This window comes from Vipera berus (assembly GCF_964194415.1).
Source record: "Vipera berus genome assembly, chromosome: Z".
Classification (NCBI taxonomy): Eukaryota; Metazoa; Chordata; class Lepidosauria; order Squamata; family Viperidae; genus Vipera; species Vipera berus.
In genome coordinates this window covers 54009041-54025606 of record NC_138205.1, presented here as the reverse complement: position 1 = coordinate 54025606, position 16566 = coordinate 54009041, and the positions used below count along the sequence as shown (strand labels likewise).

General features: G+C 42.2%; 1 protein-coding gene across 2 annotated transcripts in view; it reads right to left on the bottom strand.

The window, feature by feature from the left end:
- CENPC (centromere protein C) overlaps positions 1 to 16566 on the bottom strand; it is an 86774-nt gene that overhangs the window by 55288 nt on the left and 14920 nt on the right. For both annotated transcript variants that reach the window (XM_081344320.1, XM_081344321.1), the window contains exon 6: positions 1954 to 2024. In XM_081344320.1, coding sequence (XP_081200446.1) covers positions 1954 to 2024 — 71 coding nt within the window. The remainder of the gene's footprint in view (positions 1 to 1953; positions 2025 to 16566) is intronic.

The following is a 16566-nucleotide window of genomic DNA, read 5'->3' as shown; positions in this document are numbered from 1 at the left end:
GACAGCTGTCCTGCCCTTTAAAAACACACACCTGTTTTGGGTTTACTGGTCTCAAGAAGCACTGTCTGATGTGAACCATGCCTCGCAGAAAAGAGCTCTCAGAAGACCTACGATCAAGAATTGTTGACTTGCATGAAGCTGGAAAGGGTTACAAAAGTATATCGAAAAGCCTTGATGTTCATGTGTCCACGGTGACAGACTGTCTACAAATGGAGAAAGTTTAGCACTGTTGCTACTCTCCCTAGGTGTGGTCATCCTGTAAAAATGACTGCAAAAGCACAGCGCATAATGCTTAATAAGGTAAAGAAGAATCCTAGAGTGTCAGCTAAAGACCTACAGAAATCTCTGGCACATGCTAACATTTTTGTTGACACATCTACAATAAGGAAAACATTAAACAAGAATGGAGTACATGGGAGGATACCACGGAGGAAGCCATTGCTGTCCAAAAAAAATATTGCAGCACGTTTGAAGTTTGCAAAAGAGCACCTGGATGTTCCACAGCACTACTGGCAAAATATACTGTGGACAGATGAAACCAAAATTGAGTTGTTTGGGAAAAACACACAACACTATGTGTGGAGAAAAAAAGGCACAGCACACCAACATCAAAACCTCATCCCCACTATAAAACATGGCAGAGGGAGCAACATGGTTTGGGGCTGCTTTGCTGCCTCAGGGCCTGGACAAATTGTTGTCATTGATGGGAAAATGAATTCCAGAGTTTATCAAGACATTTTGCAGGAAAATGTATGGCCATCTGTCCGCCAACTGAAGCTCCGCAGAGGATGGGTGATGCAACAGGACAATGACCCAAAGCATACAAGTAATTCAACAAAACAATGGCTTCAACAGAACAGAATACGCCTTCGATTGAAATGCTGTGGCATGACCTTAAGAGAGCGATTCACACCAGACATCCCAAGAATATTGCTACACTGAAACAGTTTTGTGAAGAGGAGTGGTCCAAAATTACTCCAGATCGTTGTGCAGGTCTGATCTGCAACTACAGGAAACGTTTGGTTGAGGTTATTGCTGCCAAAGGAGGGTCAACCAGTTATTAAGTCCAAAGGTTCACATACTTTTTCCACCCTGCACTGTGAATGTTTCCATCTTATGTTCAATTCAAACATGACAACAGCTAATGTTTGTGTAGTATTATTTTAAGCAGACTGTTTTTCTATTGTTGTGACTTACATGACGTTTAGAGCGCATTTTATGGCCAATTCATGCAAAACTCTACGTAATCCCAAAGGGTTCACATACTTTTTCTTGCAACTGTACTTGGTCTACATATTGTTGAAAGAAAAATCTTCATCAGGGTCCAGTCCAAGCTGGGAATAATCAAAATGGAGACTGCTTCAGAGAGAAGGTTGCAGTTTATTGAAGAGGAGAGCCAGACAGTAAGATGGCTCTGGAAAAACTGTAGTAGGGAGTGGCTTTTTATACCTTCATGGGCTTTTGTTTGGAATTGTTCCTGTAGCATGAACTTTGACCTGAGTTTGCCTTTCTGGTATACTGATGGTGGTGGGTTAAACCTATTATGTCCCAAAGGTCATATAATGCTTCCCTGGGGTGTGGGATTTTTTGGTGTGAGGGATTGTTGATTCTAGGGATCTTTCTTTCTGATCCCAGCTTCCTGACTCCAATCTTTCTGACAAGACTATCACATCTGCATTTCTGCAGACCTGGTTTTTGCTTGGGGCAGAGAGACTTGGGGGGAAGGTTTTCTGCCTTTAAGATCCTTTGGGAAAATATAATATTCTACCTTTTAATATTCCCAAAAATATTTCTTTCTCGGGTGGGGGGCTGACTTCCCACAATATAATAGTAAGCTATAATGCATAGATCACACCCCATATGAAACTACACAATGTCTTAACAATACCACAGTGGTATCCACACCTATAGAGAAAAAGAAGCAGAACATAAATATTAACTTTGACAAGTTACCTGAAACAGAATCATCCGTATTAAATGGATTCCATTCTCTTCTAAACACTTCATTACTACAAAGTGGGCCACTAGAATAAAAAAATGTTTAGATCAGATTAAATCATATTAATAAATTATACCATCTGATGTAGCCATAAATCAGGGGACATAACATCTCCAAGTATAATATTCTATATTTATGGAGCTGATAAATGTTTATCTTCCCAAGCTGTTTTTCTTTTAAAAGGACAATACAAAACTAAAGTCTAAAAATGTTATCAGAAAACTTATGTCCTAAGAGGACAGTGCAATACTGAACCTATTTCTCTAACATCATTTCATGGCTTTCCCCCAAAATTACTCCAGAATGTTCCATATTATTCTAAACCAGTGTTTTTCAAACTTAGCAACTCTAAGATGTGGGATTTCAACTCTACAAATTCCACAACTAGCATGAAACAGTTTAATTAAAGGAAAATTTTACCTATATTATTATGTGGCACGTTCACAATTTTTTCATCCTACCTTATTGAATATGCTTGTATTACTATTAATCAGACATTGGGCATAATATTCAGAAACTAATACTTTCCATAGACGATCTGCACATATTTAGTGTACACATAATAGTATCTCAGACAAATATTTTTAATTCAGTCAGAATAAAATAGCTTCTTCAATCAAACATATCAGGTAGGCAGGCAGGCAGGCAGGCAGGCAGGCAGGAAGGAAGGAAGGAAGGAAGGAAGGAAGGAAGGAAGGAAGGAAGGAAGGAAGGAAGGAAGGAAGGCAGGCAGGCAGGCAGGCAGGCAGGCAGGCCAAACTGGAAACATTTAAAAAAATTATCGGATGTTATTCATATTTTCATGATGCACAAGATCTGGAAAAAAATAAAAAAATAACAGTTGAATTTGTAAGATTTTTATAATTATTAAATATAAGGGGTTACATGCAAAAGCAACTGATGTTATTATCAATTTACTAGATGTCACTACTCAACTGGATTTGTAGCATATGGACTTAGCTTAAATTCATTATCATCCACAATTGGTCATATATTTTATAGTTAGAAGAAATGAGGGCAATTTTGTCAGCTTGGGTCTTCAATATCCTGCTCATACCCTATATATGAATTAAAGCCAACAAATATTTAGCTACAGAGCACCTGCCCTATTAGATATGCTTAACAGCTAAAATATTCTGTAAGCAAGTCATTCTAGAAAGAATTCTATGATACCCCTACATATCAAAACAACAGTCTAGATGCATTTTTTTTTCAAATAATTTTATTAAGAATTATAAATAAAAAGAATAAGACCATTATGGATTCTTTTAGGCATATCCAAGTCAGTGGGCTTTGAAACCCAAGAGAACCAACACAACACAGGTACATAGGCAACATACACACAAGCTTTTCCCCGCTAGCAGATCCAGCAGCCAAATCCAAGGAATCAGATGAGGATGAGGAAGTGCCTGGGTTCACATTGGAGTCTGTAGAAGGCTCGGAGGAGCAAGAAGACTTAGAGTCAGACATGGAGCCTAGCCCATCTACTCACGCTCAGGCAAAGACACAGCTGTTTTGGGGCTTGAACTAAGTGACAAGGAGGAAGAGCTGGGGCCGGATGCACGGATACGCAGAGAGGAGAGGCAAGCAAGACAACAGAAGGCAGTGGGGTGGCTCCATAGGCAAAGTAAGAGTCACTAAAAAGCCACATCCTGGCTGGATTATAAAGAGGAGAGGTGTGGGAGGTGCTGATTGCCAAAGGTATGGCTTCTTGTTTCTGTTGTTGGATTTCTTGCCTCAGGATTCTTGGACATTAACCAGGTTTGTCAGATTTCTGTGTGTTTGAGTGACTTGAACCTTGAGCATTTCAGCTGAGAACTCAGAGACTGATCTTGTTTGTTTTAACAGCTAAAGGATGGGTTGGAGTTTGTTCCATAAAAGCTGTGTCAAAATAAAAGGTGTTTTTTCTTATAAAGTCCTGCCTTGTTCAATGAAAAGGTGTTTTCCTTGCAAGTAAGTGGTTGAGCAGTATTCATGTAGGCTGGGACAGAACACAAGCACTCCAAAGCTAGTATCACTGCTCATTACTCCATTCTTTCCTATTTTTACTATACCTCCTATTATTCCTCCAACTACTGCTCCTTGTGAGACCTACTGCTACAACACAATATTTTTTTCTATCTGCTTTAGGCTGCTTCAGGAAGTTTCAATACCTTTGGGGCAGCAACAAAGTTGATTAGGGGACTGGAGGCTAAAACATACAAAGAACTCTTGCAGGAATTGGGTATGTCTAGTATAATGAAAAAAAGGACTGGGGTGACATGATAGCAGTGTTCCAATATCTCAGGGGCTGTCACAAAGAAGAGAGTGTCAACCTATTCTCCAAAGCACCAGAAGGCAGGACAAGAAGCAATGGATGGAAACTAATCAAGGAGAGAAGCAACCTAAAACTATGAAGAAATTTTCTGATAGTTAGAACAATTAATCAATTGAATGACTTGCCTCCAATTGGATGCTTCAATACTGGAGGTTTTTAAGAAGAGATTAGACAAACATTTGTCTGAAATGGTATAGGGCAGGGGTCCCTAACCCCCAGTCTGTGGACCGGTACTGGGCCTCAGCATGCCAGCAACTGGTCCGCACAAACAAGCAAAGCACAATCCTTGGGATGCAGGCAGCACACAAGACCATGCACTCTCTGGTTCGTGGAAGACCCTTTCTCCATGGAACTGGTCCCTGGTGCCCAAAAGGTTGGGGACTTGCTGGTATAGGATTCCCTGCTTGAGCAGGGGGTTGGACTAGAAGACCTCCAGGGTCTCTTCCAACTCTGTTATTCTGTTATTAGGGCTAAATTATGACCTGTATGATGCTTGCTGCCTAGAGGAGACTCATGATGACTCAACGAATGGTATGTCCTAGCGGAGGAAGCAGAAATCGATCTACTGACGAGACACCACCGAGAAAGACTGTGGGGCCGCTCGCCTCCTGAGCTGTCGCACAAACCAGCAAAACCACCGGCCATGGCCAAGAAATCAACAGGCTGTTTCAAATGCGGGAGAGAGGGGTATCGCGCCTTAGAGTGCCGCTCGAAAGTCCCTCCATGCAACCCAGGCCAATCACCTGCCAGGAAGTCGGGGAAGTCTCCAGCCAAGCCAAGAGAGCCTGCCATGAAGGCAACAGAGCTGTAGAGTCCCCACCGTCTGCCACGCATGGGCAGGGAACTCCGCCCTATACCGCAGGAGTGGCAGATACCTCGGACAACAACTCAGAAGCTGAACCCCTGGTAAGTGGACCCATTGCCCCTATCCTCAAGACAGTGAGTATATTAGCCCCCTCCATGCCCAAAGTTGTCAAAGTAAAAATCTTAATAGACTCTGGCTGCTCCCACTGCCTCATTAGCCCAACGCTAGTGGGGAACTTGGGCATGCCGGTGAGGAGGCTGAGACAACCGATCTCATTCGGCCAGTTAGATGGGTCCATAGCAGGAGGGGTACCAGCTACCCTAGCCACTTTACCAATGCATCTATTCCTGGGGGACCACGAAGAAGACATAATATTTGTAGTGATCCCAGGCATGGAATGCTCAATGATCCTGGGGTTGGAGTGGCTAAAGAGATGAAACCCCTGGGTAAATTGGAGAATGGCAGGGCTCAATTTCCTGGAGGGGGATCGTGCAAACCTAACACCCCAAAGGCCACCACCAACCCTAGGAGAGGAGAAAGCATCAGTGGGAGAAGAGAAGGGGTTACCAGAAATACCGAGAGAATACCAGGGCCTTGCTGAAGTCTTCAGAGAGGAACGGGAAGATGAGCTCCCTCCTCACTGACTGTGCTATAGAAATCAAATCCGGGGTAAAACTCCCGAAGCCCAGACTGTACTCCATGAGCCCTAAAGAGATTAAGGAGATGGAAAAATTCATAAATAAAAATCTAGAAAGGGGATTCATTGAACTTGCCAAACCCAAAGTGGCCGCCCTGGTTCTCTTTAGGAAGAAGAAGGACGGCACTTTCCATTTGTGCATGGATTACCACGCCTTGAATGCAATCAGTTAAAGTAACCTACAGGTGAAACTCAAAAAAATAGAGTATCATGCAAAAGTTCAGTAATGCAACTTAAAAGGGGAAACTAATATATGAGATAGACTCATTACATGCAAAGCAAGATAGTTCAAGCCGTGATTTGTCATAATTGTGATGATTATGGCGTACAGCTGATGAAAACCCCAAATCCACAATCTCAGAAAATTAGAATATTGTGAAAAGGTCCAATATTCTAGGCTCAAAGTGTCCCACGCTAATTAAGCCATAACACCTGCAAAGGGTTCCTGAGCCTTTAAATGGTCTCTCAGTCTGGTTCAGTAGGAATCACAATCATGGGGAAGACTGCTGACCTGACAGTTGTGCAGAAAACCATCATTGACACCCTCCATAAGGAGGGAAAGCCTCAAAAGGTAATTGCAAAAGAAGTTGGATGTTCCCAAAGTGCTGTATCAAAGCACATTAATAGAAAGTTATGTGGAAGGGAAAAGTGTGGAAGAAAAAGTTGCACAAGCAGCAGGGATGACCGCAGCCTGGAGAGGATTGTCAGGAACAGGCCATTCAAAAGTGTTGGGGACTTTCACAAGGAGTGGACTGAGGCTGGAGTCAGTGCATCAAGAGCCACCACACACAGACGGATCCTGGACATGGGCTTCAAATGTCATATTCCTCTTGTCAAGCCGCTCCTGAACAACAAACAATGTCAGAAACGTCTTACCTGGGCTAAAGAAAAACAGACCTGGTCTGTTGCTCATTGGTCCAAAGTCCTCTTTTCTGATGAGACAAACTTTTGCATCTCATTTGGAAACTAAGGACCCGGAGTCTGGAGGAAGAATGGAGAGACACACACTGCAAGATGCTTGAAGTCCAGTGTGAAGTTTCCACAGTCTGTGTTGATTTGGGGAGCCATGTCATCTGCTGGTGTTGGTCCACTGTGCTTTAAGTCCAGGGTCAACGCAGCCGTCTACCAGGAGATTTTGGAGCACTTCATGCTTCCTTCCGCAGACGAGCTTTATGGGGATGCTGACTTCATTTTCCAGCAGGATTTGGCACCTGCCCACACTGCCAAAAGCACCAAAACCTGGTTTAATGACCGTTGGATTACTGTGCTTGATTGGCCAGCAAACTCGCCTGACCTGAACCCCATAGAGAATCTATGGGGCATTGCCAAGAGAAAGATGAGACACATGAGACCTAACAATGCAGAAGAGCTGAAGGCCGCTATTGAAGCATCCTGGTCTTCCATAACACCTCAGCAGTGCCACAGGTTGATAGCTTCCATGCCACACTGCTTTGAGGCAGTAATTGCTGCAAAAGGGGCCCAAACCAAGTACTGAGTACATATGCCTGCTTATACTTTTCAGAAGTCCTTGTTTTATTGATTGCATGTAATATTCTAATTTTCTGAGATTGTGGATTTGGGGTTTTCATGCGGTGGCTCAGTGGGTTAGGATGCTGAGCCTGTCGATCAGAAGGTCGGCAGTTTGGCGGGTCGAATCCCGAGTGCCACATAACAGAGTGAGCGCCTGTTACTTGTCCCAGCTTCTGCCAACCTAGCAGTTCGAAAGCACGTAAAAATGCAAGTAGAAAAATAGGGACCACTACAGTGGGAAGGTAACAGCGTTCCGTGCGCCTCTGGTGTCCAGTCATGCCAGCCACATGACCACGGAGACGTCCTTGGACAAGGGCTGGCTCTTCGGCTTTGAAACGGAGATGAGCACCGCCCCCTAGAGTCGGAAACGACTAGCATGCATGTGTGGGGGAACCTTTACCTTTACCTTTTTACGCCATAATTATCACAATTATGACAAATCACAGCTTGAACTATCTTGCTTTGCATGTAATGAGTCTATCTCATATATTAGTTTCCCCTTTTAAGTTGCATTACTGAAATAAATGAATTTTTGCACGATATTCTAATTTTTCGAGTTTCAGCTGTATATCCCCTATGCCTCATGAAGGACATGTTATCCCACCTATCGAAAGGAAGGAATTTACCAAACTAGATCTAAGAGAAGTGTACTACCGCATTAAGATCAAGGAAGTGGATGAATGGAAGACCGCATTTAATTGTCCAATGGGGTGCTACCAATTCAAAGTTTTGGCATTCAGACTGCAAGGGCCCCCTGCAGTATTTATGCAATTATTCAATGAAGTGCTAAGGGAGCACCTATTTAAGGGGGTCCTGGTTTATTTAGATGACATCCTTATCTTCACCGAGTCCAAAGAGGAGCATGTCAACCTAGTCAGAGCTGTTTTTTAAAAAACTGCGAGCTGCCCACCTATATCTCAAGTTATCGAAATGTGAATTCCACTAGGAAAGAGTAGACTACCTGGGGTATCACGTATCCCCACAAGGCATCGAAATGGACCCCGAGAAGGTCAAGGCAGTACTAGAATGGGCACCACCCCACACAAGAAAGAAATTACAAAGTTTCCTGGGTTTTGCAAATTTCTACCGCCTGTTCATCCCTTCATTCACCCAAATGCCGCTTGGGGGTGTATGAAAGCCCTAATAAGCAGGCATATACATAGAATGATGGCTACTGCTAAGCTTGTAAGCTGCCCTGAGTCTTTGGAGAAGGGCAGGATATAAATGGAATTTTTAAAAAAATAGACCTGCCCCTTACGAACTTGTTAAAAACGGGGGGGAGGGCTCAATGAAACCCAGCCAGCCACTGAACTGAACAATGGAATGCCAAGCAGCATTCAAGAGGTTAAAGAGACTTTTTTTCTGCCGAACCCGTAGTGAGGCACCTGGACCTGGATAGAATTTTCGTAATACAGCTGGACGCAAGCGATGTGGGCTGTATTATTACAGGAAAATGACAATGGGGCACTGCAACGATGTGCGTATACGTCCAGGAAACTCACTGAGACAGAACAACGCTGGGCTGTGTGGGAGAAGGAAGCGTATGCTGTGAGGTGGTCATTACTTACATGACGTTATTTCCTTGAAGAGAATAAAATCCTCTTCCAGATCTGGACAGACCACAAAAACGTGGAAGCACTAAAAACACCCAGAAAACTCACTGCTAAGCAAGCCCGCTGGTCTCAGCACTTTCACGAATTCCATTTCATGCTCAAACACTTGCCGGGGGGAAAGAACTTCCTAGCAGATGCACTGTGTCGCATGCCCCAATATAACAGCATGTGAGCCATCGATTCTAAATCACTCATGCCCGAACCACAACTGGCAGTGCCAGTAATCACCAGAGCCAAGCCAAAATAAAGCCACAGCTGAATAGCCAAACCAGAATCGAATTCCAGAAGACTTTAGAAACAGATGAATGGTTGTAGAAAAACAGACATGTGCATGATCAAGGATGGGCTGCCATGGGTGGGGGAGAGGTTATATATATATCAGCCACCCTGAGGATCAATTTCATGCAGCTGTGCCATGATACAAAATCAGCAGGGCATTTTGGATTTGTAAAAACTTTACATTTAATTAAAAGGCAATTTTGGTGGCCATCCATGAAAAAGGACATAGAAAGCTACGTGGCCAGCTGCCCAACTTGCGCAACTGCAAAGAGGTTGCAAGGGAGATCGCCCAGACTGTTACAAACAGTGGCAAATCCCTCACCCCCCTGGAAAGAAATAGCCATGGATTTCATAGTGGAATTACCAGAAAGCAATGGGAATACTGTAATCTGGACGGTCACGGACTTGTTCTCCAAACAGGTGCACTTCATCCCTTGCCAAAAGATTCCCACCTCAAAAGCCTTAGTGAAACCTTTCATGCAGCACATGTACAGACTGCATGGGGCACCCCAACTCATCATATCAGATAGGGGAGTGCAATTTACATCAGAATTCTGGAAAGAGTTTTTATCCCTCTTAGGAACCACTCAGGGACTGTCATCTAGTCATCATCCTCAATGTAACGGCCAAACTGAATGGTCCAACTCAGTACTTGAGCAATACTTTAAGATGCTTTATTAATTTCCAGCAAACGAACCTGACAGACCTACTCCCTTTTGCAGAAGTTACCTATAATAACGCAGTCCACTCTAGCACAGGCTACACTCCCTTTCAGGTAGCCACTGGTCAAAGGTTCAACCTATGCCAGAACTAACCCCAAACGAACCGGAAATCCCATCACTGAAAGAATTGATAGCACAAATTACAAAACACCTGGCCAGTAGTTAGGAAAGCCCTGGACAAAGCTAGACAAGCATACAAAGCACAAGCGGATAAAAGGAGAGTCAAACCTAAACCATTCATTGTAGGAGAAATGGTATATTTGTCTACAAAATACCTAAAATCCCTATAGCCCTGTAAAAAACTTGGTCCAATCAAAAGAATCATAAACCCAGTAACAGTAGAATTAGAACTATCCAAAACCTCAAGGAAATACACCCAATTTTTCTCTGCAGCTTGCTGAAAAGAGAACAGTCGCCCTTAAAACTAAAACTTCCCTCCCACCACCTCCAATCATGGTTGAAGGGCAACACAAAACCTAGTAGCCTGGAAACACGTTCCCTCCTCACAAAACGAGTGGGTCCTCAAACGTCACGTCAGAGCACCCAAACTGTTAAAGACATTTCATACAGAATTATCCCCAAAAGCCAGACTAACCTCTATACCTCTGTTTTTTTTCTCTACAGGTGGATCTCTATTTTTAAGGGGGGCAGAATGTCAAAACCCATTCCTATTTCATTTCATTTCAATTCAATTTCATTCCACCTCTCTGCAGTTTTACCATGCTTCCAAGGGGGAGGGGGATGTTCCTGCAGGGCATTGCTTTCATTTCTTCCCTTCACTACAATGTAATCCCTTATTTTGTTTTTTGGGCCTGTATCCTGTTTCCTGCATTATCTCTGTCTCTGAACTCTATCTTTTAAACTGTCAATTAAGAACAAAGGAGGAGATAGAACAAAGGAGGATTTTGTTGACGCTCCCAGAGAAAGGTGTGAAAAAGCTGCCGACCCTCCCGTGAGTTGGAGCCGGGCTGATATTATCTCCTCGGTTCCCACAACGGACTTAACACTTGGGGATTGGCTACCCCACACGGGAGGGGGTGTCGATCTATGGAGTGGGGTCCTGCTTGGGGACACTATAATCTACTGCTTTGCATGGTAAATCTCAGATCCTGTTTTTTATGCCTGCTATCTCCTATTCTTAATAAAAGTTCCTGCTTGAAAGAAATTGTTTCCAAGAGTTCTGCTTTCTTAAGATGTGGGCTTGAAGTGACAGGAAGTTATTTTTTCCCGAATAGCCATTTGGAAAGTACAGCTTTTCTTTGCCTTCTGTACAATCATCCTACACGCCACTGAAATAACACATATATTTTCAAAAACTGCTAGGGAGGAAGCCTACTTTTACAAAAATTCTTGACAGCTGCCCTCACATATATTTTTACTGTAATACAGGTAGTCCTCAATTTCTTTTAATGATTGTTCAAAGTTACAATGGTACTGAAAAAAGTGACTTGTGACTACTTTTCACACTTATGAATGTTGAAACATCTCCATGGTCACATGATCAAAATTCAGATATTGGCTATTGACTCATATTTGTGATGGTTGCAGTGTCTTAGTGTCATATGATATAACTTTTACAATCTTCTGATAAGCAAGTCAATGGAGAAACCAGATTAATTTACTAACTTAACAAACGCAGTGATTCCAATTTGCCATCAGCGACTCCAGACACATGGATATATGATGAAGCTTTCTTAATGTACAATTAATATCTTTAAGTTCAGGCAATGAAAAGTCCTGCAAATTTGGGCTCTCCCTGAAATCATAGACAAGAACGTATTGTTGGACTTCTGGTTTGCCATTGGCCCCTTCGGACACATGAAGGCGAACTCCATCTTCAGCGTCCAATTTCATCCCACTGGGGGACCCTGGAAAGTGTTGAAAGTCACCCTGTAAGGACGATAAGTGAGGAAGGGATCCCCGCTTGATCGCGGGAAACGGCAGTCCTTCTGCTTGATCCGGGGCTGCTCTCCAAACCAGCAGGGGAAAGACCGGCCATAGCAATATGGCTCGTCATTAAGCTGTTGACAGCTGAAGTCAAAATTACTATCAAGCACCTTTAAAGCAACGCAGATGAAACTGGGTGACATCTGATCTTCTCTTTAAGACTCTAAATATCTTTCCTGCAAATGATGCGCTAAGTATTTTTTCCCCTGTGAGGAGAGAGGGAAGGGAATTCCTGCCCCACCCTCTAAGAACAGCGGCGACTGACTATCCAAGGGAAACAAAGCAATTATACAAACAACTTTAATCTAATTGGATACATATATTTTTGAAATTTGGGGACTAAAAAGTTTTCCTAAAAGTTTTCTTATTCCTATTTCTACTGGATATGCTAATTTTTATCTAAAAAGAAAAGAAATAAACTTTGAAAAACTATTGTTTTTCCCTTTCGACTTTTGATAGAGACCACTGTGAGAAACTCAGCTGTAAAGAGAACGTCTAGGTGACATAACTGGCCTGCTTGAACTATGAATGTAAACCTTTACTGACTTTCAGAGTTATATGTGGAGAATTGATTTCCTATCTCTTTATTTGAGAAACATTGGTTATTGTATGATGATGATGAAATACCTTGGACTATACAATTTTACTTGACAAACAACTTCTACTATAAAGTCTACCTATAAATATGTGAAATAGCAGTCCCATACCTGGTTATACAATTATTTTTAACATCTGATTTTAAAGTCCTCAATATGAATGAAGACCAGGAAAAGATCCTTTCCAGGTTGAAAGCAATACTGGTGGGACAATATTGGAAGAAGGATAGTTTGCCCACTATAGAAGAATAGGTGTTTAAAGTTTCGAATCTTGCAGAAATGTCTAAGATTTCTGCTTATTTGAAAGATCATTCACAGGAAAGATATATTTCAGTTTGGAGGAGATGGATAAATTATATTCAGAACAAATATGGGACTAAAAAGTTCCATTTAGCTTATGAGTAGATTTTAGTGGGATATTGTTATTGGTACTTTGTTTGTAGTTATGTTAAAGGGGAGTTAAAGCACATTATGAATTTGGTTAATTGTATATTATGCATAATTTTTATTTAGAATATGATTATTATAACTATAATCCTGTATTTAGCTCTGGGAAGTGGGGGGGGGAAGTGGGCGGGTTTGGGGTGGGAGGGATTTGGGGATATATTGTAAAATTTTGTTTTTGTAAAACTCTTTAATAAAAAAAAAAGAAAGCAATACATGAAACCATTCTTTCAGCTTGTGACAAAATAAGACCCAGTATAAAAGAACAAGATGCCAGCCTAGATACACAAACCCAAATTTTGACACAATCAAAGAACTAACAACGCAGAAGCTAACAGAAGAAGTGGAACGATCAAATACTAAGACAGAGGACTCAATTGGCCAACAAATACAGTTAATGGAAAATCCAGAAAAGGGAGTGACAACACTGAAAATGGGAAAGATTTTCTATATAAATCAGAAGAAATTTGAGAAAGAAGAACAGATTGAATGGAAGATAAACATACAAGGGCAATCATGGGGAATTGGAATAGGGAGACAACTTAATGAATACAAATGGGGTACTCCTTCTAAAAAAATGCAATCAAATGGTCTCCTTTATTTCAGATAACATATGTAATAATAGAGGGAGATCTATTTGATGATCTAAAACAGAGATGTCAAACACAAGGCCCGGGGGCCAGATCCGGCCCACGAAGTGGTTTCATGTGGCCCGCGAAGCCATCCTGGGAAAAAGTGAGGGAACGGCCCCCACTGCCTTGGCCCTGGCCCAGAGACCCTCCTTCTGCCAGAGACCCTCAGATCTGCCCCACTCCTGCCCAGGCCCCCATAGGCACCCTTGATGCGAACGATGTAGAGCTGGCCATGCCCACCCAGTAGGCCATACGCACTCTAGCCACACCCACCCAATGGGCCACGCCCACCCAGGCCACGCCCACCCAGCCCCTTGAGGGCAACCTCAACGCTGATGCGGCCCTCAATGAAATTGAGTTTGACACCCCTGATCTAAAAGCACTCACATGGAAGGCTAGTTGGCAAAGGAAGAAAGCCAGAATAAGGCAGAAGGAAATTGGGGTTTTGATTTATTAGAGGGGATGTCATATTACTAATTAAAGGGTTAAACAGAGAAGTTCAGATAAGGGGAATTTTGGTCATTAAATTTAAAATATTTGGAAACTAGTTGAAAATAAGGATTCTATTTGTTTAATATTTGAAAATTAGACCCAAAAGAAAAAAATATGAATATTTTTGATTTATTAACCCAGACAACATATATAATGATTTTGATTTATTAAAGAGGATACTGTATTATTAATATGGTGGGAAATAGATAACTTTGGGGAAATAGAACAAGACTATATTCAAATAAGTAAGATATGTATTATGAATATTAGATTATGTTATGAATTGAGACGAGGGAAACTTTGATTACCTAAAGCCTGAAAATTATAAATATCAAATGTTAAATTTGTATATTGATGGGAAACTAAAAATTGGGGAAAAAAATCAATAACAAGACATTGATTATCTATAAAGATTTAATGTAAAAGTAATTAAGATATGTATAAGCTAAAAATTATTGATAAATGTAATAATGTTGTTTCTACTTAGTTGATATAATAAGAACTGTATTAGCTTAAATATGAAACAGTAGATATTAAGGGAAAAAGAGAGGAAATATTTGATGTTGTAACCTGAGATTTGTACTAAAGATTTTTGTATGTTATTGAACTATTGATTAACCCAGCCACCACGTTGCTTTCTAAATATTTAATGTAAAATTGGAAAGTTAATAAAATATTATTTTTTAAAAATGCAGTGATTCAGTTAACAACTGTCTCACTTAGCAACAGAAATTTTGGTGGCGAACCTATGGCACGTGCCACAAGTGGCACGCAGAGCCCTCTCTATGGGCACACGCGCCGTCGCCCAGTCCTAGGCCTTCAGCTGGGTTTTATAAAACCTTTTCGCTTTTTGTGGGGGGGGGGGGAAGGTTCAATCAATCAATCAATTTCAACTTCTTGCAGGAAAAAAAAGATTCACAAATTTGGAATTGATTGATTGAACTTTTTAGTCCTACCCAGTCTGCCGTTACCACCGCAGCCATGCCCACCCAATGGGCCACACCCACCCAATGGGTCAGGCCCCCTGACCCCAGATGATACATAAGTGGGTTTTGGGTTGCAGTTTGGGCACTTGATCTCTAAACGGTTCGCCATCACTGCCCTATACTGCTGACTGGTTTGAAAGCTATAGCTAGCTAGAATTGATGCAGTTAGATTACATGACATAATATCTTATAGATATTAAATCTTGCTAAACGATCTGCACTGCTTGCCAGTCTATGGCCAAGCCATCTTTAAGGCTTAATCTACAAAGCCTTTAGGTAGCAGGCTACTTCAAAAATATTTTTGTTTTCCAAAGCCTGCAATATATAGGGCTTTTCCAATGGCACCCATTACAATACTCCAAATCCAGTGCTGATGTTTGTAGTGTAAAGAGTGCACAGAAGAGCAACAAAGATGATTAGGGGACTGGAGGATAAAATATACAAAGAACAGTTGTAGGAATTAGGTATGTTTACTTCAGTGAAAAGGACTAGGGGTGATATCATAGCAGTGTACCAATATCTGAAGTGCTGCCACAAAGAAGAGGGAGTCAATGATTCTCCAAAGCAGGGCTTTTCAACCTTTTCACGCATTGTACCACTTTTAGGATATGGCAACATCCAAGGACCACCAGTCGCCTAGCAAGGTGTCAAAAACTTGATGACCAAAAAAAAAAAAAAGGAAAAATGTGATGAAGTACAGGTAGTCCTCAGCTTACAACAGTTCACTTGGTGACTGTTCTAAGTTACAACGGCACTGAAAAAAGTGCCCCCCCAAGCCACAGCCGAGCAAAGCACCTGCCCGCCCGGCGGTGCTCTTCCTCCTGCTCAAGGTTTTCATTGTTGTGAGCATTTCTGTTGAGGATTGGCAGCGGGGGTGGGGTGGGGAGGTGTTTGGTTTTTATTTCCCCCAACCCCCATTTGCTGGGTAGTTGCAGCAGGTTTTGGTCACTTCACATGACCTGGGACACTGTGACAGTCATAAATATGAATCAGTTGCCAAGCATCTGAATGTAAATCACAAGACCCTGGAGACGCTGCAATATTCCAGCTGACTGGCACTTCTTCTGGGCTTAGCAAAGCACCAGGATCAGCGCTGAGATCCAGCTGGAGCCTGGCGCTGATCCTGGCGCTTCTGCTGAGCCCTGACAGCCCTACAGCTCCAGCCATCTCGCTCAGGCTTGTGCAGTGCTGCCACTGGTTCAGCTCATTCCCCTCCCCCGCTACCACGTTTCTAGGATGGTCGCATACCACCTGCCAGGTGCCAATGTACCACAAGTACCATGGTTGAAAAGCCCTGCTCCAAAGCACCCAAAGGCAGAACAAGAAGCAATTGATGGAAACTAATCAAGGAGAGAACCAACCATTTGCTTGAAATGGTATTGGTTTTGCTGCTTGAGCAGGGGGTTGGACTAAAAGATCTCCAAGGTCCCTTCCAATTCTGTTATTTTGTTTTTCAGGTATATTTTATATATTCCCTTTTTCTTACCATTTTCCAGCCATTTCTCCT